Genomic DNA, 27,931 nt, shown 5'->3' with positions numbered 1-27,931 from the left:
TCTTGATCACACTTACCTTAAAGAGCCAGGGGGTGAGGATTCTTAGAGGAGGAATCAGAACAGGAGGTGGTGGGGACGACTGGTTGTCCAGAGAAATCCCCAAATTATCCCTGATCTGAAAACAGGAATGCCACTAAACTCCAATCCCTGATGAAAATTTTGAAATTATTTCCACAGCAGACAGATTTATCTGTACTAACCTTGGCCAAGTTCTGCCACAGCTCACACAAGTAGTCAAAAACCTGAGCATGGATTTCTGGGTCCTTGATGGTGTTAACATCTCCCAGGATACCCAGCATCCTCCTCCACATAACCGTGGCAACATCTGCGTGCCATCCAGTTAGAGAGCCGCCTGCCATCACACTGCAGTCCTCGCTGGGGAACTCGCTTGTTTCTGGAATCAATACGTCAATCAGAGACTCTTGTTTGGTTGGAGGAGAATAAAGCAAGAACACTTATAGGATCTTTGTAATGTTTGCATTCTTAAACTATTTACCCCCCTCTCCCTTCCCTTCCACCGTCAATTTTACCTAGATCATCTGGGGTCTGGAGTACAGAGCTGTGGAGTTTCTGGTCCAGCTGCAAGTGTGCGTGTGAGTGACTGTGTGTGTGATCAGCGTGCTCAGCTGTCAGCGTGGCTGGGGAGGGGGTCTGGGAACGGGAGCCCCCGAGGGAATGCATGGGCGAGGCACTCTCAGAGCCTAACCAAGAGTCAGAAAGACATGTAGAATTGAACGGAGAACCAAACATCTCCTGATAATAAATATTCCTGGTGGTTTATTACTGGACAACTTCACAGAAACGTACCGGTAACGGTAACCGTGTGGCTCAAGCTGCTGGTCTCTGAGTCAATGTGGACTGTCGTCAAACTGGCCACTTCCTGCTCGTCACAGGCTAAGCCGCCTCCTAGACTGTCCTGGTCCAGTGAGCTGCCTCGGCCGCCTCCGCCTCCTGTGGACCCCGCTCCTCCTCCACATGCATCTGAACTGAATGCAAAATCTCAAAAAAAAAAAAAAAAAAGGATATAACATAATATTTTATGGCTGGATGGTTAGAGCCAAAAATGTTCTTTAAACCAGGGGTCTGCATCCTGTGGCGCTGGAGATTCAAGTGACTCTTCATAACTTTGGCATTTAATAATAAAGGACCAATGTATGGATTTAAATAAAATTGTGACAAGTACAGGTTTTAGCGATTTTCCAGATTTTTTTTTTTTTATAGAAAAATTGCACTTATCCACTAAATAATGACTCCAAAATAATCAGTAATCAGGTATTTAGGTTGGAAACTATGTGCTTTACAGGCCAAGATTGTGTGCCCAGGCAAGGATTTTGACTTTTACTTGAAGCACTCCTATATACTTCTTTGTTTAAACATCTAAAAATAGAAATAAAATGATGGTTCCTTAAATGTAAAAACACATTTTCTATTGCAGATATTTATAAAAAATTATGAGCGGTCTAGTTTTTCAAAAATCGTGTAACGTTTTGCCGATAAGCATGTTTTATTTAGCTGGACTAAGGGAAAAATGGCTCTTTCAAATACAAAGGTTGCAGATCCAAGTTTTAAACTGTGATGTGGCATGTTGATATTTCAATTATGAATTGATATTTTGTGCAGCTACAGTACAGTCTATTGAATTGTAAAAAGACATCTCCGGGATTTCATTTAGACCAAATAAAAACAAAACTAATAACAATAAACAAAAGAACTGATTCAGATTTTTCTTCTCTTTATATCTTAGGAGTGCGTCAGAGATAAAGTCGGTTTCTTACTGTCAAATTTGCATGCTGAATACTGAAAGGCATTAAAGGAATCCGACTGGCTGTCTGAGCTGAGGACATCGGAACCGCTGGCACTGGCAGGTGACGTCCACTCAGAGGGAACTCCAGGGTCATCAACAGGTCGAGGGTCATCTGTGGGTCTTGACCCCGCCCCCTGACCGGCCTCCAGGAGCTCTGGCAGGTCCTTGGGAACCTCAAGGCCCACTGGACTGCTTCCTCGACGACCCTGTTCGTCAGAGGGACGGTGGTGCTTACAGCTTTGATGATTTATGCCAATATAATTGCAAATAAATGTGTCCAAGATATACTGACCACTGTCCCTTTGTTTCTCAGTCTTTCCTGAATGAACTCATCCATCAGGTCAGAGAAGTTTGGGTTGCTGCTTCCAACGTCGCTGGACACGGGGCGAGCCTTCTGGACCACCTCCTCTTTGTTGGCTACACACACGCAAAAGCAAATAAACTTTGAGAAAGTTTTTGCAGTCAAACACATGAATACTTAAAGGGAAAGAAGTAATAAAGTATAAGTCAGGGGAGGACGTATCAGGATTTCTAAAGCATGGAAAACCTTATAAAAAGCTTGTTTCATCACCAGAGGAACACCTTCCCAACGACAGGTAGCTTTAGAAATGTTCAGTTAGCTGAACGTTCTTATTCAGGGATCAAAATATTAAGGTACTGAAAACTAAACTGTTCAACTATAGGCCTAAATCAATCAACAACAGTGTGAGAGCAGTCATCTAGAGCAATTTCTTACTATGTTAATTTAAGATAGATTTTTCATGACATTATCTCAAATGAGAAACCATACGTGTTCAAATATGTGAATGAGTTCATTAACTTCAGAAAGTCAGACTTTATGTGTTGAAAACTAGAACATTCCAGAGTTACAAATGATTTTCTGTACTTTAGTTAACTTTGTTGCAAATGCCAGGAACTTTTTAAGACTGTGGAGAAACGGTGAATAACAGGATTGGTTGTGTCAGCCACCACTATCAGCTTCGTCTGAGGCCAATAAGTTGTGAGATTTATGGATGGCTATTCTCGACATTTCCTACAGATGCATAACGGCAGCAGATTATCAAGCAATGTGAATTTACATTAAAATATCACAACACTAATAAACTGAATTTAATGTTTCTCCTAATTGTAAGAGCAGTCCTGATGTGAATGTACTTTGGGGATTCTTGAGGATTGTTAAATAAACAAAAAGCCAAAACAGCAGGCGCACCACATCTCAGATAAGCAATGCAGGAGTTAAACTGAATCATGCACAAAAAGTAAAAGAGAGAGTATCACTTAGTCAAACAAGTAGAAAACCAGAGGTCTAATATTAGTGCAGTTACGATTCTTTGGCTTATGATGCTATTAGCTTGGATGCAACGAAAGTGATTGGGGGGTGAGTGTAAAAGCAGGAAGCGATTAAAAATTCAAGATTGTTCTGCAGTAAATCTGCCACCTCCTTTGCAGATCAAATCTACCTCATGGATCTATGGCTGCTTCCAGGCCAATAACAGGTCAATAAAGCTTTCAGCTACTCAACATAAAGTGTCAGGATTTCCTTTATAGCCACCAGACTGGCTTTAAAATACCACAGCCGCTCGAAAACATTAAACTGCGAACCCTTGCAGGTTTAATCTTACCTCTGTCTGCAATGTGACGCAACACGAAACAAATCCAAACTAAGTTCTGCACACAAGTAGCCTGCTGCAACTGCAAAGACATTACCCCGGAGCAGCATGTTAGAAGTCAGGATCTGCAGAGTATTCAACTGTAATGGTTATTTGCCATCATGAGTGAATGGAATATGATTTTATGGGCTTGCTTAAAAATATATTTGCTCACATATACAACGTCTTTGATCTCTATATGCTTGTACAAACGATCTGAATTATGTCAATAATACCTGAGAAATCACAAAAACCAACAGAAAATGAGTTCTGTAAAATTAAAGTACAACTGTAGAACCTTCACAACTAAAATCTAACAAATGTTACTCTGTGTGTATACTCTAGAAATCAATAAATGTATCAATATTTTTTTTTTGCCCCAATAATTGTAACAGAAAGATTATTTCATTAATGTTGATCCCTTAGTCCTATAGGACGATTATAATAAATAAACAAAGCCTTCAATTCTTAACAGCCAAAGTGGATTTATGTTAAAAGCAATAATTTAATTTTACTTAAATATTTCTTCTGACTGGAAATAATAATTTTAGGGAGTGGTCCAGCAGTCTGCCGTTTACATTTGTATGACTATTAGTTTAAGTAATCTTAGAAATTGGTAAAGATCTGATTATTTTTATTAGGCTTTATTAAATAAAACCCTAGCACTGAAAGAGAATGACCTTTAACCATGAGTGTAGCTTTAAAAAATAAACAAAGAAGTAAATTTCCTGTCAGTGAATTCATGCAAGGAAACAAACCTCTATTTCAACACTGTTGTTAAAATAGCTCAGGATGCCACAGCATCACTTCATTACCTGTGTTACAAATAAGTTGACAAAACAAAAGAAAAAAGTGGCACTTGTTGAGGAGCAACAAACAAAAAACATGTTGAGAAAAGGAGATGTAGCAGCAGCTCCACATCAAGACAGATTCAAATGATGAATCTCTGTACTCTTGTAAAACATTTTCACCAAACTTTCCCTCAGGATGAGAATCAACTGAAATATTTGTAATGGTGGTTAAATAGTAACTATTAACTTAATATTTGGGCAAATAACCATTTCAGCAAACTATTTCTTCCTTACTGAATTAAGTTCACCTTACTACCATGACACTGGTTGTTCTCGAAAGGTCTTGTGCTGCCATCTAGTGGAGTGGAAATGTATAGCCTATTTTACTACTTAATATTCATTGTCCTACAGCAAACAAGGATCTGAAGATGGAACATCCAGCTAAACATCCAACATCATTCTCAATTGTAGTTAGTTTTAGTTTTGTTGACATTTTTAACTTTTTTCCAGACAGTAGATTGTCGTTTTCTTCTAAAGTTTCCAGGGAGGAAGTAAAAGAGACTCAAAGAGGCCGCATGCAAAAGTCGAGGAGAGGGGGGAGAAGATGGGGAAGGAGGTGCAAAGGTTAAAATCCCGAAGCCCTTAAAAAAGAGAGGACAGGAGGAGGGATGGAGCTTCTGGCCTACAGAAACAGGTGACAGGCGGTGGAAGGACGTGGGGTCCTCGAAAGGAGGCAGGCTGGAGGATGGGGGGGGGCTACGTTCAAGAGCAAAACATCAACAGGGAGTTTCAGGTTCAGTCCAAGAGCAAGATGATGAGTTTCAGCCAAAAATATCATTCCATCATAACAAACCAGTTAAAAACAGCCAAAAAGGAAAGAGAACGGCTGGTGTTTGTGTGTTGGTGAACATTTCTCTCCACTGTTTTGTCTTCTCTGAGCACTTCGTTCGCCTCAATCCTCACCTGGCGTTGTCGTCTTTCTTCCAAAGTAGCCCAGGACGTGGGAGTAGAGATCCTTTAGCGAGGCGTCGCCCGAGCTGGCCCTGGTCTGTCGCTGCGGCGATGACCCCTGGGATGACCCCTGGCCTCTGGGCCGAGGTTTGGAGGACAGGGCGTGGACAACGGTCTTATACATGCCACCGAGAAGAGCGCCCTGGTGGTGTCGTGAGGTAGTGATGCCGGGCTCCTGGGAGCGTGAGCGGCAGACTCGGGACCGCAGGGCAGAGCGTCCCAAACGTCCTCGCACTCCTGAGGAACTTGACGAGCCCTCAGAGTTGACCTCTGGGCCCAGACCGGTCCCGGTACAGGACCCTGGGAGCTGCTTCTCCCCTCCTGTCCCCAGTCTGTCTACAGAGGAATCTCTGCTACCTGCAGGAGCTCCGGGCAACAACTTCTCGTTTGCTCGTGTTTTATGGCCAGCTCCGTTCCCTGGGGCGAACTTACCTGGACTTTCTGTTCCTAGCTTTCCCCCTGAGCCCACCCCAGCTCTGGCCGTCCTCTCCCCAGCTGAATGGCTGTGAGTGTGGAAATGACTGAGGCGACGCAACCTGGCTCTCCAGTGGGCCTCCTTGTTCTCCAAGGGGTTGTGGAACTGGACGGACTCGGTGGAGGGCCGGAAGCTGACATGGACCCCGGCGGACTGATGCCGCTTGATGCCACTGCGAGACATTAACTTAGCAGGGTTGGAGGTTTGAGGAGTTGATGATTCAGTGTTAGGTTCGGCTGTGACTGAATTCTGTCTAATCAACCGCGCCCTCTCTTTTGATTCTCCTTTATCTTCTTGTTTCTTTTCTCCTATCTCACCCCACGATTCAAGTTTCCCTTCGTGTACTGCTCCAGCTGTTTTTTTCTCCTCCGAGTTTCTCTCTAAGCTAGTGCTCCCTTTAACACTGGGAGATGGCCATTCACACTGTAGCTCCAAACACTCGTAGATACTGCGCTGTTCTGCCTCACTCTCCTCTGTGGAGTCCACACTCCTGTGCCTCACTGATTTACTTACCTGCCTGTCCTCATTTACCACTCGCTTCTCCTCCTCTAACTGGGATCTAGCTTCCCTGCTTTGCTCATTTGCAGGTAAAGCCACAAAACCTTCTAATAGATGACCAGCACCGCCTCCCTCTTTGACCTCGTCTTTCTTTTCACCTCCTTTCTGAATGAGGTAGTCTCTGATGGAGGAGAATAAATCGTCCTCTTCGGCTTCACACCCCACTTCCCCCTCATCTGCGTCAATTTCCTTTTCAGATGAAAAAGCGAAGGCGGAGTCCCAGTCGCTCACCCAGTCAGAGCTAGAGCCTTGGCTTCCGGAGCCGGCTCGGAGCCAGGACTGGTTATAAACACTAGCATCATCCTGTGGTTCTGAGGACAAGGAAACACCATTGGAGAGGGTGAAAGGTGTGGGATTAGGGGAGGTGAGGGATTGTGAGAGAGGCGGAGTTGTGTGGCTGTTGGCTGCAAGTGAGGAGGTAGTTGTGGAGTGGTGGTGCGGAGGATTCAGGAAGGACATGGGATCCCGCTGGGTGTCTTCACCTTTGACCCGCTCGGCGATGAAGGGCTCCATGATGTCAGAGGCGCTGCTACTCCGGGCGAGGGAGGATGGTGCCGGGGTGTCCAGGTCACAAGCTCCCCCCTGGTAGACCTCAGAACAGGTGGTGGGCGGGGTCTCGTCGCTCTGTGATGAGTGCCGCATTCGTGAGGTGCGGGACGTCAGCGTGATCGGGGGGTCCTCGAGATCTGGTGATTAGAGGGTGATGAAACCAGAGACCATGAGATCCCTGGAATAAGTGTGGAAGAGCTTAACACATAGAACCCACTGTGACATGCATTTAATATGTAATTGCAGTGCTGCGGAAGACTCCTTATTCTGCTTTATTGTCAGTCCTAATCAATTGTGTGTGTGTGTATATATATATATATATATATATATATATATATATATGGTAACACTTTATTTGAAGGGGGGTGAATAAGACTGTCATGACACTTTCATAAACATGACATAACACATGTCATGAACATGAATAAGCCTTCATGAATATTTATGACTGTTGTCATAAAGTGTCATTCGGTAAATTATGACACTTTTAATACAAAGTTGACATTATTCAAAATGTCTTTGTTATGACAACTTGACATTAACCAAGAAATCATTACTGTTTAAACTTTACCTTTAATAACATAGTTACCTATTTTTTAAAAGTGCAATCAGTAATACTTTTATAACAAATTTATATCAGCAATGATATAAATCATCTTGTTGATATATATATATCAACAAGATCAATGGCATTTTGATAGCTCACCACATAAATGAACTTTTAGTGAATCACAACAGACGATAAAAGTAACTATCAGAGCTAAAATATGAGTTTCTTTTGTTTTTGCTTTCAATTTTTGCCAGAGGAAATATGCGGAAAAGTGTTAAACCCCTCCTAACTTGCTTTGTTTTTTGTTTTCAGAGACTTTCTTGTAAAATTTCAAAGTGGCCTTAGTCAATAGTTTGAAATTTACAACTATGGTTCTATGAATCCTGGATGACCACCAGAGGCGGTGCTTCAAGCACTGAATGATCAGTCTTGCGCATGTGTAGGTTGACCCACGGTTGACCTACGATCTAGGTGACCTGCGTGACTCTATATAGTTACATGACACCTGCTGTTCAATTCCTCAACCTTTTCGCAAGACGCAAGGATTCCGAGGATCTAAGCATTCTGGTGGTCATCCGGGAGTCATAGAACCATAGTTACAGTTGTAACTTTTGTTCTATTTCATCCCTACAGACCGCCAGAGGCGGTGCTTCAAGCACTGGATGACTTATGTCAACAAGGTCACGAAGAATCTGCAACATCCAAGGGACAACCACTACAACACCTACCTCAGTGTGATGTTCATGGATGCTGCTCCAGGAGTCCCTGAAGCGGATGGGCAGAGTCACATTCACCCTGTAAAACCGAGTGTGAGCATACCCAAAAGTTGAGGATACCACACAAGAGGTAGCGCCACGCCAAGCCTAATTTCCAGGATCATGCTTAATATACCGTCAATCCACTGGGGCGATGGTCAAGCAATCATGGAGAGGGAGTTCATGGCAATGCCCAGGAAGATGGTCTCCTGTGAAAGAGTCAGACTGCTGTCTCCATGTTCACCTGCAGGCCAGGCATCCCACATGATCGATCACTAACTGAGTGTCAAGGACTGCTTGGTCCTGTGTTGCTGCATAAATGAGCCATTTGTCCAGATATGGGAGGATTCTCAACCCTTGTGGCAGTAAGAGAAAGGGCCACTGTGACGCATCGGGTGAACACCCTGGGAGACAGCGAAAGTCTGAACGGGAGGACCCTGCACTGGAAATGCTTCCTTTGGAAACAAAACGAAGAAACTGCCAATGGGGTGAAGGAATCGGGACATGAAGTGGAAGTAAACCAATGGCCTGCAACACTTCCTGGTGGTCAGATGAGCAGAAACACTAACGGCTTTTAATTTATATAAACCACAACACTCAGTCAAGGAATGCAGCAAATTAACCGTTGGGGATTCTTGGCTGATCAAAATAGGGCATCCTGCTTTACTGCTTTTTTAAAATCTCAATACCTCAGTCAGTTTAAATGTTAATTGTACGAAACATGGACTTTTTATTTTAGTTTTCTTTTAAATTTTTTTCTCCTTTTGATTGTAATGTATGTAGAACAAAAGTTATGCCTTTGTGTACACTTAAGACCTTCTGTCCCATTGACTCCCATTATAACCAAATATTTCCAGTGGACAGTTGTCTAAGCATTTTCAATTTTACCTGAAAACCAAACTAATCTAAGCTTCTGCCTTCTAAATACAAGAAAAAATATTTTAGGTGTGATGACCCCCTTATTATTACCACAGGGCCCACCCCTTGTATTTCATCAAGTTTCAATGGGGAAATGCTTCTATTACCTTCCAAAATGCATAACAATGAAAATATTGAACACCACAAAAATAGTCCTGGTGCGTTGGCAGTGATGTAAAGGAGAGTGTGAATGTGATTGAGAAAATATTTTATCCGTGTGTGTGCGTGTGTGTGTGTAATTTGACGAATCAAAGCCTCTTTTGTATTTTCTCTATCTATCTATCTATCCATCTATCTATCCATCTATCTACAGGAGAGGCTGATGTGTGACGTAGCATGTTTATCATTGGATAAATCTTAAGCTATTGAAAAGATTTAATGCAGTGGAAAAAAAAATATTGAATTTTTATTGCACTTTTATAAGATGTATCATTTTAGGTCACAAAGGTAAAACAAATGCATAAACATATTAATTTTTGATCTGGTCAAAGATGAAACATCCACACTCCATTTTGATGTTTATTTTTGAAAAATATTGCATATTTTGGGTTTTTCTCCTTCAAAAATATGGATTGTTTGGGGGAGTAAAACAGGCATGAAAGAGAAAATATTGAGAAAAAAAGAGAAAAACTTTATATCTGTGGGTATGTCTGAAGCTGCTGAAAAGATTAAATTAAGTTAAAGTGAAGAAAAATTAAATGTATATTTTTTTTATTACAGTTTTAAAAGATGTACCATTTTGAGTCACAGGGGATAAAAGTGTGGGGTTTTTGCTTTCAACTCTTATTACTTCAAAAAATAATAATACATACAAATTTATGTTTTTAATTTTCAACTTGATTGAAGGTGAAACACCCCCAACTAAAATATTGTGCTTTCGAGTTTATTTTTGGAAAATATTGTAAACTTTGGATTTTTCTCCTTCAAAGACAAAAAAAACTCCTAAGCTTTTTAGGACAAAACAGGCATTAAAAAATAGAAGAAAAAAAAATTAACATATGAAAAACATCATGTATTTGGATAGGTCTGAAGCTGTTAATGGAGTGAAAGTGAAAAAATAAATACTGAATTTTTCTAGTAGCTTTATAAATTTTATATATTTTGGGACAAAAAGGTGTTAAGTGTGCAGTCAATTTAAAAATTTCCAAGGGTTAAGGCAAACAGTAAACTACTGCCCTAGAAAAGAAAAAACAAAACTTATCAGTTACCGCAGCAACAACTGCAGATCTGCTAAAAATCAAAAAATAGCTTGTGCAGCCCCTAGTGGGTGAAACTCACCTGCAGCTCCGACCATACCCGGTCATGAGGCTACTAGCAACAAGCAAGTGGTAAACACAGAACATACCAGCTTCACACAATCACACCTGCACTCAAGAAAAACTAATGTGACCATAAGTGGGTCAGAGGTGATTTTGTTGTGATTAACACTCAACCTGTGTATGCACAAGAACGATCATTCAGTGCTTGAAGCATCACCTCTGGTGTTCAGTAGCGATGAAATAGAACTCCTGGTTTTGTGAATGGAAGTCAAACTTTTCTTTGGATTTCAGGTGCCCTTTATACTTCTCTAGTCCTTGAACCCGACCATGGCGACAACATATTGTGTAGTTTTCATGTCGAAACAAAAAAGCAAACGAATGGAGAACAAAAGTTTAATTTTAGCAGGTGTAAAATCTCTGAAAGTCACATCTTAAGAAACAAAGATGTGAAATTTGAGTATGCAAAGAATGACATAAGACAAAAAGTAAGTGAACTGTTATCTTCTAAGAGTAACCCAGATATGCTGTAATTGTTTTTAGTTGGGTTTAATATAATGACTCCTCTGTTCAATAACCTGGAGGATCTTAGCACAGTGCCCATCCCGCAAAGAGACACATTTAAAACTTCTAGCTGCCTTTTTTAAAAATTAAAAAGCATTTTTTTGTTATAGCCACTTAAGACTTCTAAGTGGCTAGAAGTTATAGCCACTAGACTTAATAATAAATAAGTTTATTATTTAATAAACTTAAATAAGTTTATTTAAATTTATTTAAATAAACTTAAATAAATTTAAGTTTATTTAAATAAATTTAAATAAACTTACAATTTATTTACAAAGTATACAAAAATATTCTGAATACATATAGTACTTAATGAGAAAGAAGATTTTTTTTTAAAATCAGAAATAAGCCACAAATCTCCAATATGTGCTTCTCTATTTTACATAAAATGCACTCTGACAGTTGTAACTCGCATAAGAAAACAAACAGCATGCATGTACAAGCATCAAGAATGCTTAGAAAAATTAGAGGACTCTGATATGAAGGATATGCAAGAAATAATTGCATTAAAATAAATTACACATATGACAAGCGGTGAACGTTAAACAAGAAAGACAGACAAGCAAACATTTGAAGAAAAGAACACAGGCATGTGATTTAATGGACAAGCAGGAGTTCAAGCAGGACGTAATATAAAAAATGAAAGTTAAAAGGAAGGAGACAGGACAACAGGTAGGTCCAGTTCTATGCGTAAAGATGTATATCAGACACAGTGAATGCTGACTGTCAAAATGCCTTTCTGTAGCATCAAATTTCCTGCTTCAGTGCCGATCAGTGTTCAAGGTTGGCTTAAACTGAAGAACAGGATGAATTCCTGTTGAAAAGCATGCAAACTACCAACAAACAAACTTAACAGAGGCAGTTAGACGTGCAGGAATCTATGGCTTCCAGGCAGCAGGAAGACAGGTAGTGCAAAAAGAGTGTACCTGCCAGATGGTCGGCAAGAGGGGGTAGAAAAGGGTGGTGGTGGTGGAGGAGGACAGGAAGAGGCGGAGCCAGAGCAGGAGCACTCTTAGCACTGCGAATAAAGGCTGAGGACAGCAGAGAGTCCCCCGTAGAACAGCTACGCAGGGCTGAAGAAGTCAGAAGAGAAATCGAGAAAACGGAGGAGAGGAAAGAAAAAGAAGAGTATAGTTGTAGTGAGGAGTAAGAAAGAGAGGTGAGCAGAAACAGGCAGACGTAAGGTTGAAAACCAAAAAGTGATTAGAAAAATAAAGAGCAGGAAGAAAGAACAGAAAGGGGAAGTTAAGGTGAATACTGGTTAGAGATTGAGAGGAGAGGCAGATTTGAAGAGAAAACATTTTGTGGGTAGATTGAAAGACAAACACCGAAGGTGGAGGAGCACTGATTCAGGATTAGCTTCTGCAGAAAATACAAGGGAACAGTGAGAGGCTGGTGGAAGCTCCGCAAACAGGATCACTCAAGTTCCTGAATGAAACCCTCAACCCGAAAATAAAAGCAAATTTGCAGGCAATAGGGGAGGAAATATTACAAACAAGAGCTGGTTAGCATGAGCAACTCTGCCTTAAATTAATGAGTTATAGCATATAAAATATGATAAAAGGAATTCAAGCAGAGATGGAACTGACCTACAGTCTTCTGGCGCACGATACTCCTTGCCTTTTCGATGCCTGGTGAGCCGGCTGTGGTGGCGCTCCGCTGGCGCATGGCGGCTGCCTGACCCGGCTGGTCTCTGCTCCAGCCTTTAGAGAAGGACCGATCCACGGGCTGCCGCTGGCCCTCCGTACCGACTGGAGGACGAACAAATAACGGTCATTTAGGAGCAGCTAGTGATTGTAGCGTTACATATTTTCCTGTGTCTTGCAAAGTTATAACCTCAGACCAGTTCACAGTTGCAAAATGGAGGAAAGGGACATATGGGTTCAAAATTTATTGCAAACACAATTCCGTCACGTCGCCCTGAACACGCCGTCCCCACAGTAAAACACGATGGTGGCGGCATTCTGCTTTGGGGATGATTTTCTTAAAAGAAGCTCCTCAGATGCATCTGGTTGCTGAGCAATCCATGAAGAAAACCCTGTTAGAAGCTTGAAAATAATTGAGACTGTATGGAGGTCTACCCTTGTCCCAAACCGACCATGGTAACACATGGTGGTGGCAGCATTATGCTCGGGGAACGCTTCAGATTTCACTTTACGACATTTTTGGTCCATCAGATAAGATCTTGATAAAAATACATTGATGTTTGTGGCTGAAAATGACTTTCACAAGGCATTTTACTGCCGTGACGCAGAGTGCAGATAAAGTGCCTGCACTGCTCCTTGGCTGTTCCAGTTAGGGGTAATAATATAACAGACTATTCTCATAGTCACAGTTGGGGCTGCTATAAAGTACTTCTCAAAGCAAACCAAGTCCAGTAACCTTTTCCTTTAATCTTCTTCTGCTTCTGTTCACTGAGTTTGTCCAGAGGCAGCTCATTTAGATCCACGCTGTACAGGTTCCTGGCCAAAACCTAGGAAACAGAGACGCCATCCATCTTGTTTATATAGAAGCAAGAGTGCAGGCAACATTAAGGTAAGAAAGCTTTAGTACCTTGGTGAGGGTCTCCATGGTGAGTGACCACTCAGTAACCAGCTCCTCCCAGCAGGTCAGAGAGGAAAGCACACAGAGGAGATCATCCCAAAGTTCTCTGCTAATGTACACGTTCAAGTTGCCCTTAATCCAGGCAACTATTAAAGTCTGCAAAGAAAAAGCAGAGTGAAAAAAAAAAAAAAGTTATAAATATAAATTTGCTTAAATAATAACTAGTTGCTAAATAAACTAAATGTTCTTTTGGAAAAAGGACATAGAAACCAAACATTGGTGTCAGCTGTGTACCTGAAAGATGGGCCCAGCCAGCCTGCCAGACAGCGTGTTGATCTTCTTCCCTTGAGGCATGATGGATGGAGGCCTTTTCATGACGGATTCTGTCACCCTGAGCAGAACCAGTAAGATCTGCTCCCTACAAACAAGTACAGGAATATTTATTTTGTTTTTGAAATCAGAATAGTTGTTTAATCGGACACAAGGAGATATGATTAAGCATTTTTCTTTTGTTTTAATTTATCAATAATAGATGGAACTCTCTGTGTTTGCCAAAATAAATAGCATTCTAATCTATAGGGAAAAGTGTAGCTAAGTCTCTTTATTTGATTTTTTAATTGAATTTTTATAAACACCATATGATGTATTACTACAATAAGTCAAAAGCACGCTTTCAAATATGTTAAAAAAAACATGTATCTGTGACAGTGGTAGAAAACTGAAAATAGTGACATACTGACATATTTATTGGCCTGTTCTGGGTATTTTTTTCTTTTACCATGTTTTCTGGTCCATAGTTTCGTGCATAACTAGGCTGCGGTAGATGTTTAGGACCCGTTTGCACATGTCAACATGCTCCTCCAAAAGGATCTTGATGTCATTGGCGGGTTCCAGCAGGAAAACGTTGGCAGAGTGGGTGATGAAGACCTGGAGAAAACACAAAGGGTTTTATAAAATGAGAAAGAGGAACAAGACAGAATCATCTCGAGTGTAAACCAGAGCAAAGTGCTGTAAGCTCCTGCCTGTAATGTCGTTTGACCTCCAGCATGAACACTGTACTCCAGCAATTCGCTGTCAATCTCTTTGTTGATTCCCTGAAAAAATGCAGAACATAAATTCGTTATTCAACTGCTGCTTATAATTATGAATATTTTGACCGACTAAACTTTTGTTTCTGAAGAAATTCCCACCTCAGCCTCTTTGTCTCCCAGCTGAGAGCCTGCATCCAGACTGCCAGCAGCAGGAATGGGATATGGACCTTCCTCTGGCTCTTTCATAAACACTGGCTTGTCTTCCATGGAGATCCACTCTTGATAAACACGAACCACTTTTCGCATTGCAGCTGCCTCACACATGGGAAGAAGAAATCCCTGAGTAGGAGGAGAGAAAGCAGATTAATTCATTTCCATCTGTACATTTCTATTAATAATTTCAACTGTCCCCCCCACGCAAAAATAATAACAATAATAATAATTATCCTCCCACAAGTAAATTATACAAATGTTGTATTAATTCCCTGCATATATCCTTACACGGTGCGACATTGTTATTGCCATTTACTGAGAAACAGTATTCGTGTGTGGAACCAGGCCCAATATAACAAAAGAGTAACATTTTGTGGAAATGTGCTCCATGTGTAATGCTCCTGAAATTACACAAAATATGCAGATCACAATGTAACTTTTTCCTCTGGAGCGACCATTACACTCTGAATGTTTTCTTTTCTGATGCAGGCACCCGACTTTTTGCTCTGGATCTAAGGAGCCGCCATCCAACATGCCTTAGGTTCCCTTTCTTTTACTTGCACAATAAAAATAGCACAAGTTAAATAAATAGAAAACAAATCCAAATCACCATCCCTCTTAATTTAAAACTGTAACTGACGAGATATCAAAAAAGTTGAAACTGATCGCTAATATTTATTTTCTTTCACCTGTCTGAAGATCTCTATGATGAAGTTGACGTTGGTCCTGGAGTTGGTCAGCACTCTCCTCACCACCTCCATGTCTGTCAGCTGCTCTTCGTCCATGGAGCACAGGGAGGAGGAGCTGGGCTCTCTCTCCGTCAGCGTGGAAGTGTTGGAGTGGCTCTGCTCCGGCTCTCCTGTGCCCACCGGACCGCCGATGCTGCTTCCCATCGGCCCCAACGAGCTGCTGCTGCTTTCTAGGTGGCTCTCGGACCGACTCCCTCCTCCGCCGCCGTCGTCTGAGCTGCCTGCTGAGCGAGCGGCCAATCCAGCAGCTGCTCGCTGAGACAGACGTTTGATAACAGTTAGGAGACTGCGTTGCACAATGACTATAGAAGCCAAAGTCTTAGAAATCAAGCAACCACCTCTGTGCTTGACTTGGAAATGCTACCAGATAGAGAGTTTTAAAATAAGAAAAAATATAGATTAATCTTTTCAGATATCTTTAAAAGGAGACATGATGAGGCTTTACAACCAAAGAATTCAGAAACCACAAGTCTAACACGGTTTCTGCTAGACCTCGTGGCAGTTTGCCTTGCCAAACTGGATGGAATGATGATGAAAGAGGCCTCTCCGTTCTTCAATTTAATCTCCAATCAACATCTAGATGGTTGAAATTTGGATGCAAACAGATTCCAAACAGAGATCAAAACTGGTTTTGGACTGGATAAACCACGCTAATGCCAACATTATGGTCGTCCAAAAGTCCCAGCCTCAACACTACCAAAAAAAGCATGCATTAGGCTGCTTTCACAGAGTCGAAAGGATGGAGTCAAAAGCAGGAGAGAAAGTCACCTTTATCTCTGAAATTGTTAAGTATTGTTTCAAATAACAGCTTTTTTTGGGACTGCACAATATTTCTTTTGTCTTATGTGCAAAGCTCAGATACTAACGCATTGTTAGCTCCTCCTAACAATGCACATGTCTATGGCACTGACATGTGCCATAGACTGGCACATGTCAGTCTATGTTGACATGTGCCAGGGTGTTTCTGATTTGAGCAACCCAGATGAGGTCACAGAGTGCTACAAAGCACAGGGTGGCATGACGGATGGGCAGGCCGCTGCAGCGCAGCCCCACTCTGCAGTCAAGCAGCACATTCATAATAATTGTGTTTAAAGCTTCCTATGTGAAGGCAGCATTATACTTAAGAGCTTGGTCTGTTCCAGGAAACAAATCAATTTGGATGGCAACAAACTTGTGTGGTCAAAGTGAAAATGACTAATGGTTGAGTTCTGATTGAGATTCTCTCTGGATTTAAAACAACATACACAATAAATTAAGATGATTCTTTTTAAAAAAAAAAATCATTAATAAACCCTGTATTTAGAGGACAGTACCTGTATGTTCTTTGGGACGCTCTCGCCTTCTGTCCCTGGGATTTGGGTTTGGGTGTTGGGTCGCGGTTCCAACCAGAAGGAAACGAGCCAGCGGATAAAGATGACTCTGGCCTGAAGGAAGCTCTCCTTGGTGCAGTACACGGTTTCACCACCGTCCTGCTCTCTGCGCACCACACTGTAATAGGGCTTAGGACGCATCGGAGGTACATCTAAAGAAATCAAATGCACTTCAGCAAAACACACAAATCTCCTGTTTCCAATGTAATTCACGGGATTCTTCCTGCAGCAAGAGCACTGACCCAAGATGGGGTTGTAAAGGCTCGTTTCCATAGCGAAGTTGGGAAATATGTGAGGAAGGTAAAACTTCCTGAAGTGGCCAAAGAGGAAGTTGAAGCCACGTTCATGGTTCTCTTTACACCGCCACTCCAGAGACTTCGCCTGGTCGATACACACAAACAAAAATAAACCCTGTATTATAACGAGAAATTAGGCCGCACAAAATGGGAACAAGCAGAGAGAAGCACCATTGTGAATCTTATCAGTGTGTGAATGTTTGCACACGTGAGTGAAAGCAGCAAGCAAAGAAATTACAAGCAGGGGATGCAATATGCCTTTAAATCAGCAACACCAGCCGCTTTTATCCCCTGTGTTTACCATTAGTGATATTAGTAAAGCATGGCAGCATTATTACGTATTGGTTTCATTAAATATGTTAGTAAGAAAATGGATAATACCTGGTTTACCATGTATTTCAGCAGAGCTTCCAGGAAAAAGGCAGTCAGGTCGTCCTGGTTCTTATCGCCGGACTGCGGAGCGACCAGTGGTGTGATTTCTTCTGGGGTCACTTGGGCTGCAGAAATGAAAAGCAGGAATATTAAAGCTGCGTTCAGTGATCAAACGGGAAACAAACCACAGTCTGTATGCTTTAGTTGTACGAACTCTCAGTCAGACTCAGTGGCGGGTTGATCAGAGTGTCCAGGGTGCGTGGGGTCCCACGTAAGAGAGGAGAGGGAAAACCCGGAATCAGACATGCAAACATGCACAGCTGCTCGCTCTCAGCGTTGCTCTGCAGCGCCTGCATCCACAGCAAAAACAGCCGCACGCCTTCCCGACGGATCTAAGAGTTGGATTAAAGAATAAAATAAAAATAAAATAAAAAAAGAGGGAAAAATTCAAATCAACAATAGTTAATCTATGATCGGGGAATCGAGATGTTAGATATCTTTTTGTGTTACATTACCTTCAGAGAGTTTCCAGTGTGAAGCAGCTTCTTAAGAATTAGTCCTGGGAGAAAAATAGGAGCCACAGCTTCATTAGTTTACTCAGCTATCTGGTTGATTTTACTGCGAGTTTAAACAAGAAAGCTGCTTAAAAAGCACTTGCTTGTTACTAAATTGTTAGGAAAATGTGACTGAAACAAGTCTTGACATAAAAAATATATATATATTTGGCAGTGAAATGTGTTAGGAGGCGTAAGGAAACCGTACCTATGCTGTGGAACTGCCACCGACTCTGGATTCTCTCTGGCAGAAGTTGAAGGATTTTCTAAAAGACAAAAATATACAACAGATTGGTTTGAGGGAGATTTAAATTAAAATTTTCAGACTTTTCCAATATTTTAGTAAAATTTTTAGGGTGAAAATTAGGTGTCCATTTAGTAGTAAACTTAACGTTTTATTTTATTTTTATTCGGTGATTTTTAACTCATTATTCTTTCCTCTGTAAAAGGAGTACAATTTATTTGGAAAATATTACATTGCAATAATATGGTGAAATATCATGAAGACAATATCAATGGTAATGGACCAACATCTTTCATCAGCACAACGCTCATTACTTCCCAGAACTTTAGAAATGGACAAATCTGACTGCAGAGTTTAAATACACTGACTATTAAATAAAAGAGCCACCAATCTAACAAGCCACCAGTTCTTTGTAATGTCACAAATTTTGAAATGATCTGTATTTTATTAATTTATCTTCAGCAAGACAAACAAACAGTTTTTATCTGCTGATAAAACTCACAGACACATTAGGCCATTTGTTTACCCGGAGTGAAATAATACATGATCACTTTCTGGAATTTACCTCAAAGATGAAGAGGATTGAGTCCAGCTCCTCCCTCTGAGACTTATGACCTGGAAAACGCAGAGCCGAATTAAAAGACAAAAACAATCACACACACAAAAAAAAAAAAGGGAAGACGATGGATAACTTGTTTGGCCGTTTATTAATGGGAACACTTTACCTTTTTGCTTGAGGCTGACCTCGATGGTGACAAAGTTTTCAAAGAAGACATAGTAGATATGGGAATAGTACATATCGAAGAACTGCTTCAGTTCTGGAGCCTCGGAATTTTCTGTGTGGAAGAAACAGAACGAGGCTCGGATTTATCTGGGAAACGCGTGAAGGAACGAATCACAGAGGCCTTGCCAATTTGCTTTTACAATCTTGCCAGTGCAGAAAACAATACCCATTACACATTCATTTGTGGAGTGAAACTAATAGCCGTCAACCAATTACTCTGTTTGCAGTTGCGGCCCATTATTTACAACTTCATACATCGAACTGAACACCGCTGCGTCAGGCATTGAAGTTTGAGATTTGATATGATGACGCCCAAAAATAACTCTGCTTTAAGCTTCTTCGGGATGTTCCTTTACCACAGATAAATCCTCAGTCGGTTAATTCATCTCCTGCAATCACTCAACATATCTGAACTTTTAAGGCAGAGACTCAACCCCCAACCCAGGGGAAACATTCCACTGTTTTCCGTCTGACAACCAGCCTGAGCAATCAGCCTCCCATGAACCCATCAGCGATCCAGGATGGAAGCACGTCGCTCCTACTGAATATCAAGTTCAATAAGCAGTCGGAGGGTTACTTCCCGACACTCTGGAGTAAACTTTTCTAATTGTATAACATTCAACTGCACGTAACTTTTCTATAACCTCAGTTTATCCATTTTCCACTCCAAGAGACATCTCTTGAGAAAAAAACCTAACACAAATAAGAGGAATATTACAGAATAAAGGGGAATACTTTTTCCAACATATTTAAGTAATGCATGTCAGTGTTCTTTGTTTATCTGCATTCCACAGTTGAAGACTATGTTTAAATGCATCAGCGGTAAAAAATTAATAAGACTCTTTGTTAAAGATTACACATTTCTGATCAGGAAGTAGTTCTGAGAAACATGGACTCTGTGTTTAATCTGACTTCTGCAAATTTACCTCATGTCATGATGTTCTGCGTTTGCTTTTTCTCTCACTTGGATTTGTGTTTCTTTTTCTTTCTTTGCCAGTCACACAATGCTGACTCTGTAATATTTTATTGACATTCCCGGGTCTCTGCAGAGACACATTTTGGATTCCTCCTTATACGACAGCTGAAAGTCAAACTCACATCAGTGTCAGAGAACCTTCCCTTGTAAGGTCTTGCCTGGGAGGTTTATCTTCTCCGACACACACATTCAAGCAAAACTTTTATCAACACTGTGCAGCTGACTCTTAATCTATTTTAGATTTTGATTGCTAATAATAGGGTGAAACCCAAGGCTTAAAATGTCAAGTGGAACAGACATTAAGATTTGTTTATTGTATATTACATAAAAGACTTTGCTGACCAAATAAACCTTAGAAATGGAGGTGCTTGATTTGACTGCATTTCCTTCCCCAAAGATTTAGAAAGGAAACAAGAAGGAACCCAAGATTTGCTTTGTTATTATTATTGGAGTTTAAAGTAACAGTAAGGAACAAAAATGCAGATGTTTGAAACAGAGACAACGGACGTGTGTGTTGCCCAGGATGTACACCACCTCTCACCCACAGGATCAAATCCCCATAACCAAGTCCAAACAAGCACCTATAGAAGATGGATTATATTGCTGAGACTTCATCTACAGTAAAGTCTCTCATGCTCAAGCTTTGTGCTCCATTTGTGCTGGTTTGAGTTGCAAAGATGTTGTTTTGTGCCACCATCATTTTCAAGAAATTATAAGCTAAACCTCTGGGAGACCGTTTTAAGTCATAATCTCTAAAATGTTGGTGCCACAAACCATTGCAGCACAAACTACTGACACCATTTCCGCTTGAGTTGGGCAGTATGAGGTTGACTCATAAGCTTTTATTAATATCTTTAAAAGGAAATAAGCTAAAACTGCTGTAAAAGCCCTAACCTAATACAAATGTTTGACCGATGTTAAAAACGTGGAGAGGGACACTTCAGTCAGGTAAAGCATCTAATTAACTGCACAATCAATGATTAATCCCTCGTCTGAGAACAGATCATGACTGAATGAACAAGATCCTGCATACGGCCTTTTGTTTATTTTTCTGTATAGAACATAGTTTAAATACTTTAGAAATGAGACACGTTGGATTAGACTGAAAGTCTATAAAACCTTCCTTAAGTTTATAACAACAAGAATATCTAAACTAGCAATTGCACCAAATCTAGAGCTCTTTCATCACCCAAACTGGAACTATTATGGTTAAAAATGTCTTGGTGCAGGCATGTTTTGCTGGTCTCTGTGGTTGTTATCATGATTTTGAGTTCCCTACAGAGCACAGAAAGGGGGCACACCCCTCTCTCACAAAGACAAAAACAGAGGAAGTTCCGCTACGGTACTGGACACAGAGAGGAAATACTAGAGGCTATTTCCCCATCCGGCATGAGCTATTAGTGAGACCCAAGCTTGCCCGAGCACTCTCAGCTCCAGCAGGTAAAATATCGGGTCATCGCCTCGTTTCTCCGACACATCACAAATTCTTTCTGCACTAAAGCATGGAGGAAACCCACTCAGCACTTGTCACTCTTCAGGTTCCTGTGCAGAAACGCAGGCACACCCGTGAAGAAATCGCCACAACCTGACTGACAACATGTAGCCATCGCAGTGTCTGCATTTCAGCCTGCAGGACACACAACACAACAAAGCTGAGATAATTTATGAAACACAGCCATGTTTTCTAAGGATTGTAGGTTCTGTTCGGTTAGTATGAAATATTCCCATTTGGTTATGAGAACTTGACAAAATTTCTCCCACAAGATTTGGTCGACTTTGCTCAGTTGGGATGCTTTCTCTGGAATAAGAATATTTCACATTACAACTGTATTCCTAAACCCCATGGACAACAGAATACTGACAGAATAATTGTCAGAAAAAAAAACAAAAAACACTGCAATAATTATGGATTAACCGTAATTGATAACAGATGAAAACTAAAGACTGAATGATGCAAATAAATCAAAAGCTGCTTCAACAAAATGTGTACAGACCGATGCATCAAGCTAATTGTAGCTTTACTTTGCTCATAATTTTTTACTTTAGAAGATTGGCTTATCAGTTGAATTTTACAGGAAATGTGTCACATTAAAGATAGGGGGAAAAAATGCTTTTATTCTGTAAATGGAACTTATATTAAGTAAAAAAAAAAAAACTTAGAGACACTCCAAAATTTAACATTATGCTACATAAACATTACTGTCAAGATTTTCTTAAACTTTTTCTCTTCAGTTTTTTCACTTACTTAAATATGCTTTACAGAGCTTCTCACAACTTATACATGATTGTGATTGTCATAGAAAAAAAAAAACATAATCAAACCACCAAATTAAACCTACATCTTCCAAGCTCCACTTTCCAAAAACATAAACAATAACTAAAAGTGTCATAAAAACGCCTAATTTACTCCCAGTCTGAATAATGAACTCTACACAGCTAGGCTTTTTACACCTAAAGCACCATGCAAAATATATTTTCAATTTGTAACACGGTAAAAGAAAAAAATATTGTGTGAACGTATAACGTCGTTTTTCTTAAGGAAAATAGTCATTTCCAAGATTAACTAATGTTTGAAATATCACAATGGATTTATTTATGTTTGAAAACAACAGTAATAAATCACTGAAGCCTTAAAAAATAATTAGTTGTGCATTTACTCCCACAGAGAGCAACTTATAGATGCTCGAGATTGGCCTGACATGCACCAAGTATGTGTGTACACAGGCAGGGAAAACACAAGCTAACCTCGTAGCTGCTTACTGTGGATCTTTAACTCACCTATGACAATTCTGAGATGCTTGAGTCTCGTCAACACGTCCTTCTTCGGGTCCAACACTTTCTGTGTTGATTTTTTAACGTCTCCATGAGGCTTTTTGGAAAACATTCCCGAGGCAGGAGACACAACAAAAAACCGCGACGGTGAGGAACAGAAGCTGAGGGGGCTAGCTGAGCCGCAGAAACAGACTCAGACGTTAATCTTTAACCGTCACAAGAACCTCGCCGCTCCCAGTTCATTAACACCAGTTCTCTGCTACAGAGCTGAAGATATCCAGCAGCAAAATCGCCCCCATTCTGGTCAAATTAAAGGCGAATGTTTAAGACGTAGCGGGGCGACGCATCCATCTCTAAACCGCACCTCCCTTCTTCCACTCTGGTCAGCGGCTGCTCGTACGACGGTGGCTGTCATGGCGGAAACAAAGTGAGTGATATAAGAAAAAAATCAAACATAAATACAAGTCAACGGTTTTCAAACTTTTATTGAAGTGGTTGTAATATATGCTGCACAAATTTTTTATGTATTTTAAAAACTAAAAAGTCAACAACAAATAAAGTTTTTAACGCCTTTTTAAACATTATGAAGGAATTCTCCCCCCCTTAGAGTGACTTCTGGGTAATGCAGTTCAAAGCCCATTTTTTAGGTCCTTCATTAGTTAGTCTTAGCATCGAAATAAACTACAGTTCCCATGAAAACCCATAGCTGAGATTTGTTTTTAGCATGGCAGGGACACAAGTTGTGCGCAAAGAAAAACTATTTTAACATTTTATGGGGGTTTTTAAATAATTTGAAAGGGTTCTCGTAATTATCGCCTTTCTCAAAAACTATGTAAGTTGCGATTCAAACATATTTACTTATTTTGCGAATTTGTGATGTTATGATTGTTATCTCACTGGTTTGCTAACATGCTAACGAAGTGCTAACATTATTTGTTTGTAAAGTTGAATTATTAATAAAATACAAAAGACCAGTCACATATTGAGCTACGTTTGCTTACATTTTAACTAATAAGTATATCAATTGGATGTAATTACTTATTATTTTCCCCCGGCCCCCTCAGACACACATGTGGTGTAAACAGGATATAAGAAGAATTTGGGAAAATAATAAATCGTAAATGTTTCTATTTAATCATCATAATGTACAAGCGTGTTAATTGAAGGTTTTCTATTGTCTTACATTGACCCGTTTTAAAGTTTATTTTTTTTTTTTTTTTTCAAATAGTTTTAAGTATTTTTTTGCATGAAACTTTTTCTATTTGTCTTAATAGGTGCACTCTACATATAAACTGAAAATGTATTCATTTTACACATTTGCACCATCCTCTGCGTCTACATAGAAACTGTTCGGGTAAATTTGACAGTCAAGTTGAATGTTAAAAAATGTCCAATTCTATATGTTTCCTTGCTGCTATGAACCATATTTTACCACAAACACACACCGCACCGCACACAAACCCACTTTCTCACTATTCTCTTTACTTCACTAGGAAACTGCGAGAAAGCAGGTGTTCATACAACTTTTGACGGGAACCTATTCTATTCCCGTGGGCAAACTCCACCCACACTGGGTGGACATTCAGCAGAAGTGGGGGAAAACATAAATACTGTCTGCATGACTCATTTGTCTTGATTTTAATCAGCGGGTCAATTTGACCCTGAACAGTATACGTGTCTCAAGTTCAATTATAAAGATCACCCATTGAAAGAAAGAAATCAAAATGTAATATAATTTTTTTTTTTTTTTTACAAAAGATCAATTTGAAGGAAATTGTTTTTTGTGTGTAGGTTTTTTCAGTGGACATAAAAAAAATTAAATTCCACTTTTTATGTCCAAATGAGTAAGTTGTCGTCATTGACAAATAAAAAAAAAAAAAAAACATCATTGCACAAATATTGATTGAAATTGTTAGTATTGGAGTTAATAATCAGATACAAAAATGTTTCGGAGGAATTTTTTGGTTTCTGACACTACTGTATGATTAAACACTCCCTGGGTCAAATTGACCCACGAACATTCTTGCTGTACCTCAGAAACAAACGTAACAGGAGGATTAATCGCATCTCTGTTTCACAACGTTTTAGAGTCTAAATTGGAGTTGCTGGTGTGATGCCGGTGCACCGTGACCGAGAGAAGAAGGAGAGTGTAGCAGAGGAGATGGAGGTAGAAGAACAGGAGCATGAAGCTTCCAGCTCAGACGAAGAGGAATCTGACACCTCTTCTGTCTCCGAGGATGGAGACACTTCTGGTGAGGAAACTCAGAAGTTGGTTACTGTTTTTTTTATTTATTTTTTTTTACGATGTGCATAATCCATCATTTGTTAAAAATAAATAAATAAATCATACCTCTTAAACTTTCTCACATTTTGAGATTGCATGTAATACTGTTCTCCTTCCAATCTGAATGAAATTGAGAAAGTCTGGAAACAAGAAATGACAAAACCTGCAACCGTCTCTATAGGGAAGCTGGTACATTCAGCTTCCCTATGAGGACTGGAAATGCTTCTCAATTCCAGTCCTCAGCCCCCCCTGCTCAGTATGTCTTAGATGTGCCTCTATTCCAGAATAGCTGATTCACTGCCCCCCTGTCCTGCATGTTTTAGGTGTTTCCCTTCTGCCACACACCTGAATTGCATCTCTGGGTGATTAACAGGCTTCTGCAGTACTTGAAGGTCATGCAATCATTTGAATCAGATGTTCTGGAATAGAGGCACATCTAAAACATGCAGAGCCGGGGTGCGCTGAGGACCAGGGTTGAGAAACACTGTACTAGTGGTTCCACAATTTAACAGGTCTGACTAAAAAATGCATTCCATACATTTTATATTTCATTCATAATTTTTTTTAAAACCTTGTATATCTTTCCTTTCACTTTACAATTATTTGCTAGTTTGGATTGGGTGTATCAGAGCGAATCTCAGTAATAGGTTTTAATGTCAAAATGTTCAAAGGGTACGAGAACTTCTTCAAGAAGAATGTTTTTGAATTTCCCAGAAATGGATGAGGAAGATTGTGAACGGAGGAGACTGGAGTGCCTGGATGAAATGTTCAACCTGGAGAAACAATTTAACAGTCTGAAGGACCAGTAAGACCTATACCGATTTTTTCTTTTTTTTTCTTTTTTTTTTCTTTCTCTCTCCACTCGGTGTGCTCAGTGTCATAACGAGTTACGTCCGTGCTTGGTGTGCAGGTTGTATCGAGAGCGACTCAGCCAGGTGAACTGCAAGCTGGCGGAAGTCGAGACTGGACGGGCAGCAGAATACCTCGATCCTCTGGCGGTACTGCTGGAGAACATGCAGGTTCGCACTAAAGTGGCAGGTAACTTCAGCTGGTTTACAAATTCTCCTCCTCCTCCCTTCACGGTGTTCAGTCTCACAGCCTGTTTTTTTTTTTTTCCTCTGACAGGTATTTACCGAGAGCTGTGTCTGGATTCTGTGAGGAACAAGTACGACTGTGAAATCCAGGCTGCGCGCCAACACTGGGAGGTTGGAAACACTGGTTGTCCACTAAGGTTCTCCTGGACAGCTGAACTTTGTTTTAATTCATAACTTTTGTGTGTGTGTGTGTGTGTGTGTGAGCAGAGTGAGAAACTGCTGCTGTTTGATACAGTGCAGAGCGAGCTGGAGGAGAAAATCAGGAGACTGGAGGAGGACAGACACAGCATCGACATCACATCAGGTAGCGCGGTGACTGCAGTGTGTTTGGCGCTGCAAAGCCTTCGGAGCTTCTCGCAATGTCTCTGAGTCATCTTGTATTTGTTCAGAGCTGTGGAATGATGAGCTGTCTGGGAGGAAGAAAAGGCAAGATGCTTTAAGTCCAGATAAGAAGAGGAGGCGACCTTCTGTGGTTTCTGATATCCTTTTGTGTTGCAACATCTAGGAATTGTAAATCTCCGTTAAAATTTTAGCAACTGAATGTGTCCTTAACCCTGTTCACGTCCATATATTGTCTATATGCTGCCAGATTTGGACATCCTGGAGGACTGGACAGCCATCAGAAAGGTGCACATTCAAGATTGCCTGTCCGTTTCTTCATTACCAAGTGTTTTATGCACTTTTTTCCCCAACGCCTTTTTCATTTGCATTGCAGTCTGTTGCTACCTTGGGCCCTCCCAGAGTGAAGGTTGACGCGGACAGCTGCTTGTTCCCCTTCCGATCTGACAAAAATAGGCCGTTTGTCAACTGCTGGGAAGCCCATACACATGTTTAAAAGCACTTAAGGACTTCAGCGTACAAGCAAGACGTATGTGGGACACTAATCTGCACGTTTCTACTCCCCAAAAATCAGGTGGCGATTAAAACGTCATATTTAAGCTGCCAGTCATGCAGGGTTTTTCTGCGCAATAGAAAATCTCCAACATTAGTGATCCTTTCAGACAGATGTGACTGGTTTGGTTTAGACTCGGGCTTTTACAGAGCGATCATTTTAAACTTTCATTTGTATGATTTTTTTTTTTTTTTTATAAACATGAAACTCAAAGCTATCACTAAGCAGGCTGTAGAGTTGATTTAAACTTCACAGTTAAAGTGGCACAAACGGTTCTCCCACTCGAGCTACATGAGTCGGTTCTTTTCTAAGAAACTGTCCTTCATAAGAGGAGTAATGAGTAAATGGTTACAGTGTTAATTTGTCCTGACTGTGCATCCACTTGGTTTGGGATTTTAAACTGCCTCAAATGGCAGAACTTTTCTAGAAAACTAATTTTAGAGGACACCATTGTCTTTTTAAATAAAGTTGAAGAGCTAAAAAATGAAACATTTTTGGTCTACAGATTACAGAATTGTTCTCTGGCTTAGCTAGGAAGCTTTTCTGTGTCATTTTTTTATCTTGATCATATGACCCAGGTTATACGATTCTCTTCAAAAAGCTTTTAGTTTACAAGGAATAATAGTTATAATTAAAACATGTTTTTTTTAAAGTGCTGCAGAACATATTGCAGTGCAGAATGTTGCCTCCTACCTCTTTGTTTTTACCAATATTTTCATGATTAGAAATCCTTTTTTTTGACATCTTTCAAGTTTCCATCTGATCAGCAAGGACAGTGTTTTTTTTGTTTGTTTTTTTTATAGCAGATTGGTTCATTTCAGGTGCAGTTGTCTCTCTTGTTGATGGGTTTTACAAATAAAAGTTTTTGTAAGTTTA

General features: G+C 40.4%; 2 protein-coding genes across 7 annotated transcripts in view; one reads left to right on the top strand and one right to left on the bottom strand.

Moving 5' to 3' along the window:
- ralgapa1 (Ral GTPase activating protein catalytic subunit alpha 1) overlaps positions 1-23,256 on the bottom strand; it is a 61,725-nt gene extending 38,469 nt beyond the window's left edge. Inside the window, exons 1-25 of one of the 4 annotated variants that reach the window (XM_088002698.1) lie at positions 22,792-23,256; positions 18,979-19,089; positions 18,819-18,868; positions 18,218-18,275; positions 17,971-18,014; positions 17,670-17,847; positions 17,465-17,580; positions 17,030-17,168; positions 16,731-16,939; positions 15,358-15,672; positions 14,615-14,794; positions 14,447-14,518; positions 14,203-14,351; positions 13,719-13,842; positions 13,434-13,580; positions 13,263-13,353; positions 12,470-12,631; positions 11,807-11,953; positions 5,208-6,974; positions 2,097-2,221; positions 1,776-2,010; positions 808-999; positions 531-701; positions 201-394; positions 17-115 (exon numbers count right to left, since the gene is read on the bottom strand). In XM_088002698.1, coding sequence (XP_087858824.1) covers positions 17-115; positions 201-394; positions 531-701; positions 808-999; positions 1,776-2,010; positions 2,097-2,221; positions 5,208-6,974; positions 11,807-11,953; positions 12,470-12,631; positions 13,263-13,353; positions 13,434-13,580; positions 13,719-13,842; positions 14,203-14,351; positions 14,447-14,518; positions 14,615-14,794; positions 15,358-15,672; positions 16,731-16,939; positions 17,030-17,168; positions 17,465-17,580; positions 17,670-17,847; positions 17,971-18,014; positions 18,218-18,275; positions 18,819-18,868; positions 18,979-19,089; positions 22,792-22,897 — 5,181 coding nt within the window. In that variant the 5' untranslated portion in view covers positions 22,898-23,256. The remainder of the gene's footprint in view (positions 1-16; positions 116-200; positions 395-530; positions 702-807; positions 1,000-1,775; positions 2,011-2,096; positions 2,222-5,207; positions 6,975-11,806; positions 11,954-12,469; positions 12,632-13,262; positions 13,354-13,433; positions 13,581-13,718; positions 13,843-14,202; positions 14,352-14,446; positions 14,519-14,614; positions 14,795-15,357; positions 15,673-16,730; positions 16,940-17,029; positions 17,169-17,464; positions 17,581-17,669; positions 17,848-17,970; positions 18,015-18,217; positions 18,276-18,818; positions 18,869-18,978; positions 19,090-22,791) is intronic. The other 3 variants (XM_014995727.2, XM_088002696.1, XM_088002697.1) reach the window with 3 other exon arrangements.
- A 213-nt stretch (positions 23,257-23,469) lies between these two features.
- On the top strand, positions 23,470-27,931 carry brms1la (BRMS1 like transcriptional repressor a). 3 transcript variants are annotated; one of them, XM_014995731.2, is made up of 9 exons: positions 23,470-23,617; positions 24,866-25,037; positions 25,784-25,874; positions 25,980-26,107; positions 26,195-26,274; positions 26,371-26,467; positions 26,553-26,642; positions 26,726-26,790; positions 26,879-27,931. In XM_014995731.2, exons 2-9 carry the CDS (start codon positions 24,899-24,901, stop codon positions 26,996-26,998), a joined length of 810 nt encoding a protein of 269 aa, XP_014851217.1. In that variant the 5' UTR covers positions 23,470-23,617; positions 24,866-24,898; the 3' UTR covers positions 26,999-27,931. The 3 variants fall into 3 exon arrangements, with proteins under 3 accessions (XP_014851217.1, XP_087858893.1, XP_014851218.1); XM_088002767.1 differs by having other exon boundaries at positions 23,472-23,617; positions 24,874-25,037; positions 25,980-26,274; XM_014995732.2 differs by lacking the exons at positions 23,470-23,617; positions 24,866-25,037 and adding an exon at positions 25,094-25,581.

The sequence above is a fragment of the Poecilia mexicana genome, unplaced genomic scaffold (genome assembly GCF_051168715.1).
Source record: "Poecilia mexicana isolate PSO_F unplaced genomic scaffold, ASM5116871v1 scaffold_22, whole genome shotgun sequence".
NCBI lineage: Eukaryota > Metazoa > Chordata > Actinopteri > Cyprinodontiformes > Poeciliidae > Poecilia > Poecilia mexicana.
Note: the sequence above shows the minus strand (reverse complement) of the source record. Positions and strands in the feature narration are given on the sequence as shown.

Coding starts and splice junctions, on each gene's coding strand:
- brms1la (XM_088002767.1), top strand. CDS start 24,899: ATGCCGGTGCACCGTGACCGAGAGAAGAAGGAGAGTGTAGCAGAGGAG. Junction 26,468..26,552: donor CAGCATCGACATCACATCAG/GTAGCGCGGTGA, acceptor GTATTTGTTCAG/AGCTGTGGAATGATGAGCTG. Junction 26,643..26,725: donor GCGACCTTCTGTGGTTTCTG/ATATCCTTTTGT, acceptor AACCCTGTTCAC/GTCCATATATTGTCTATATG.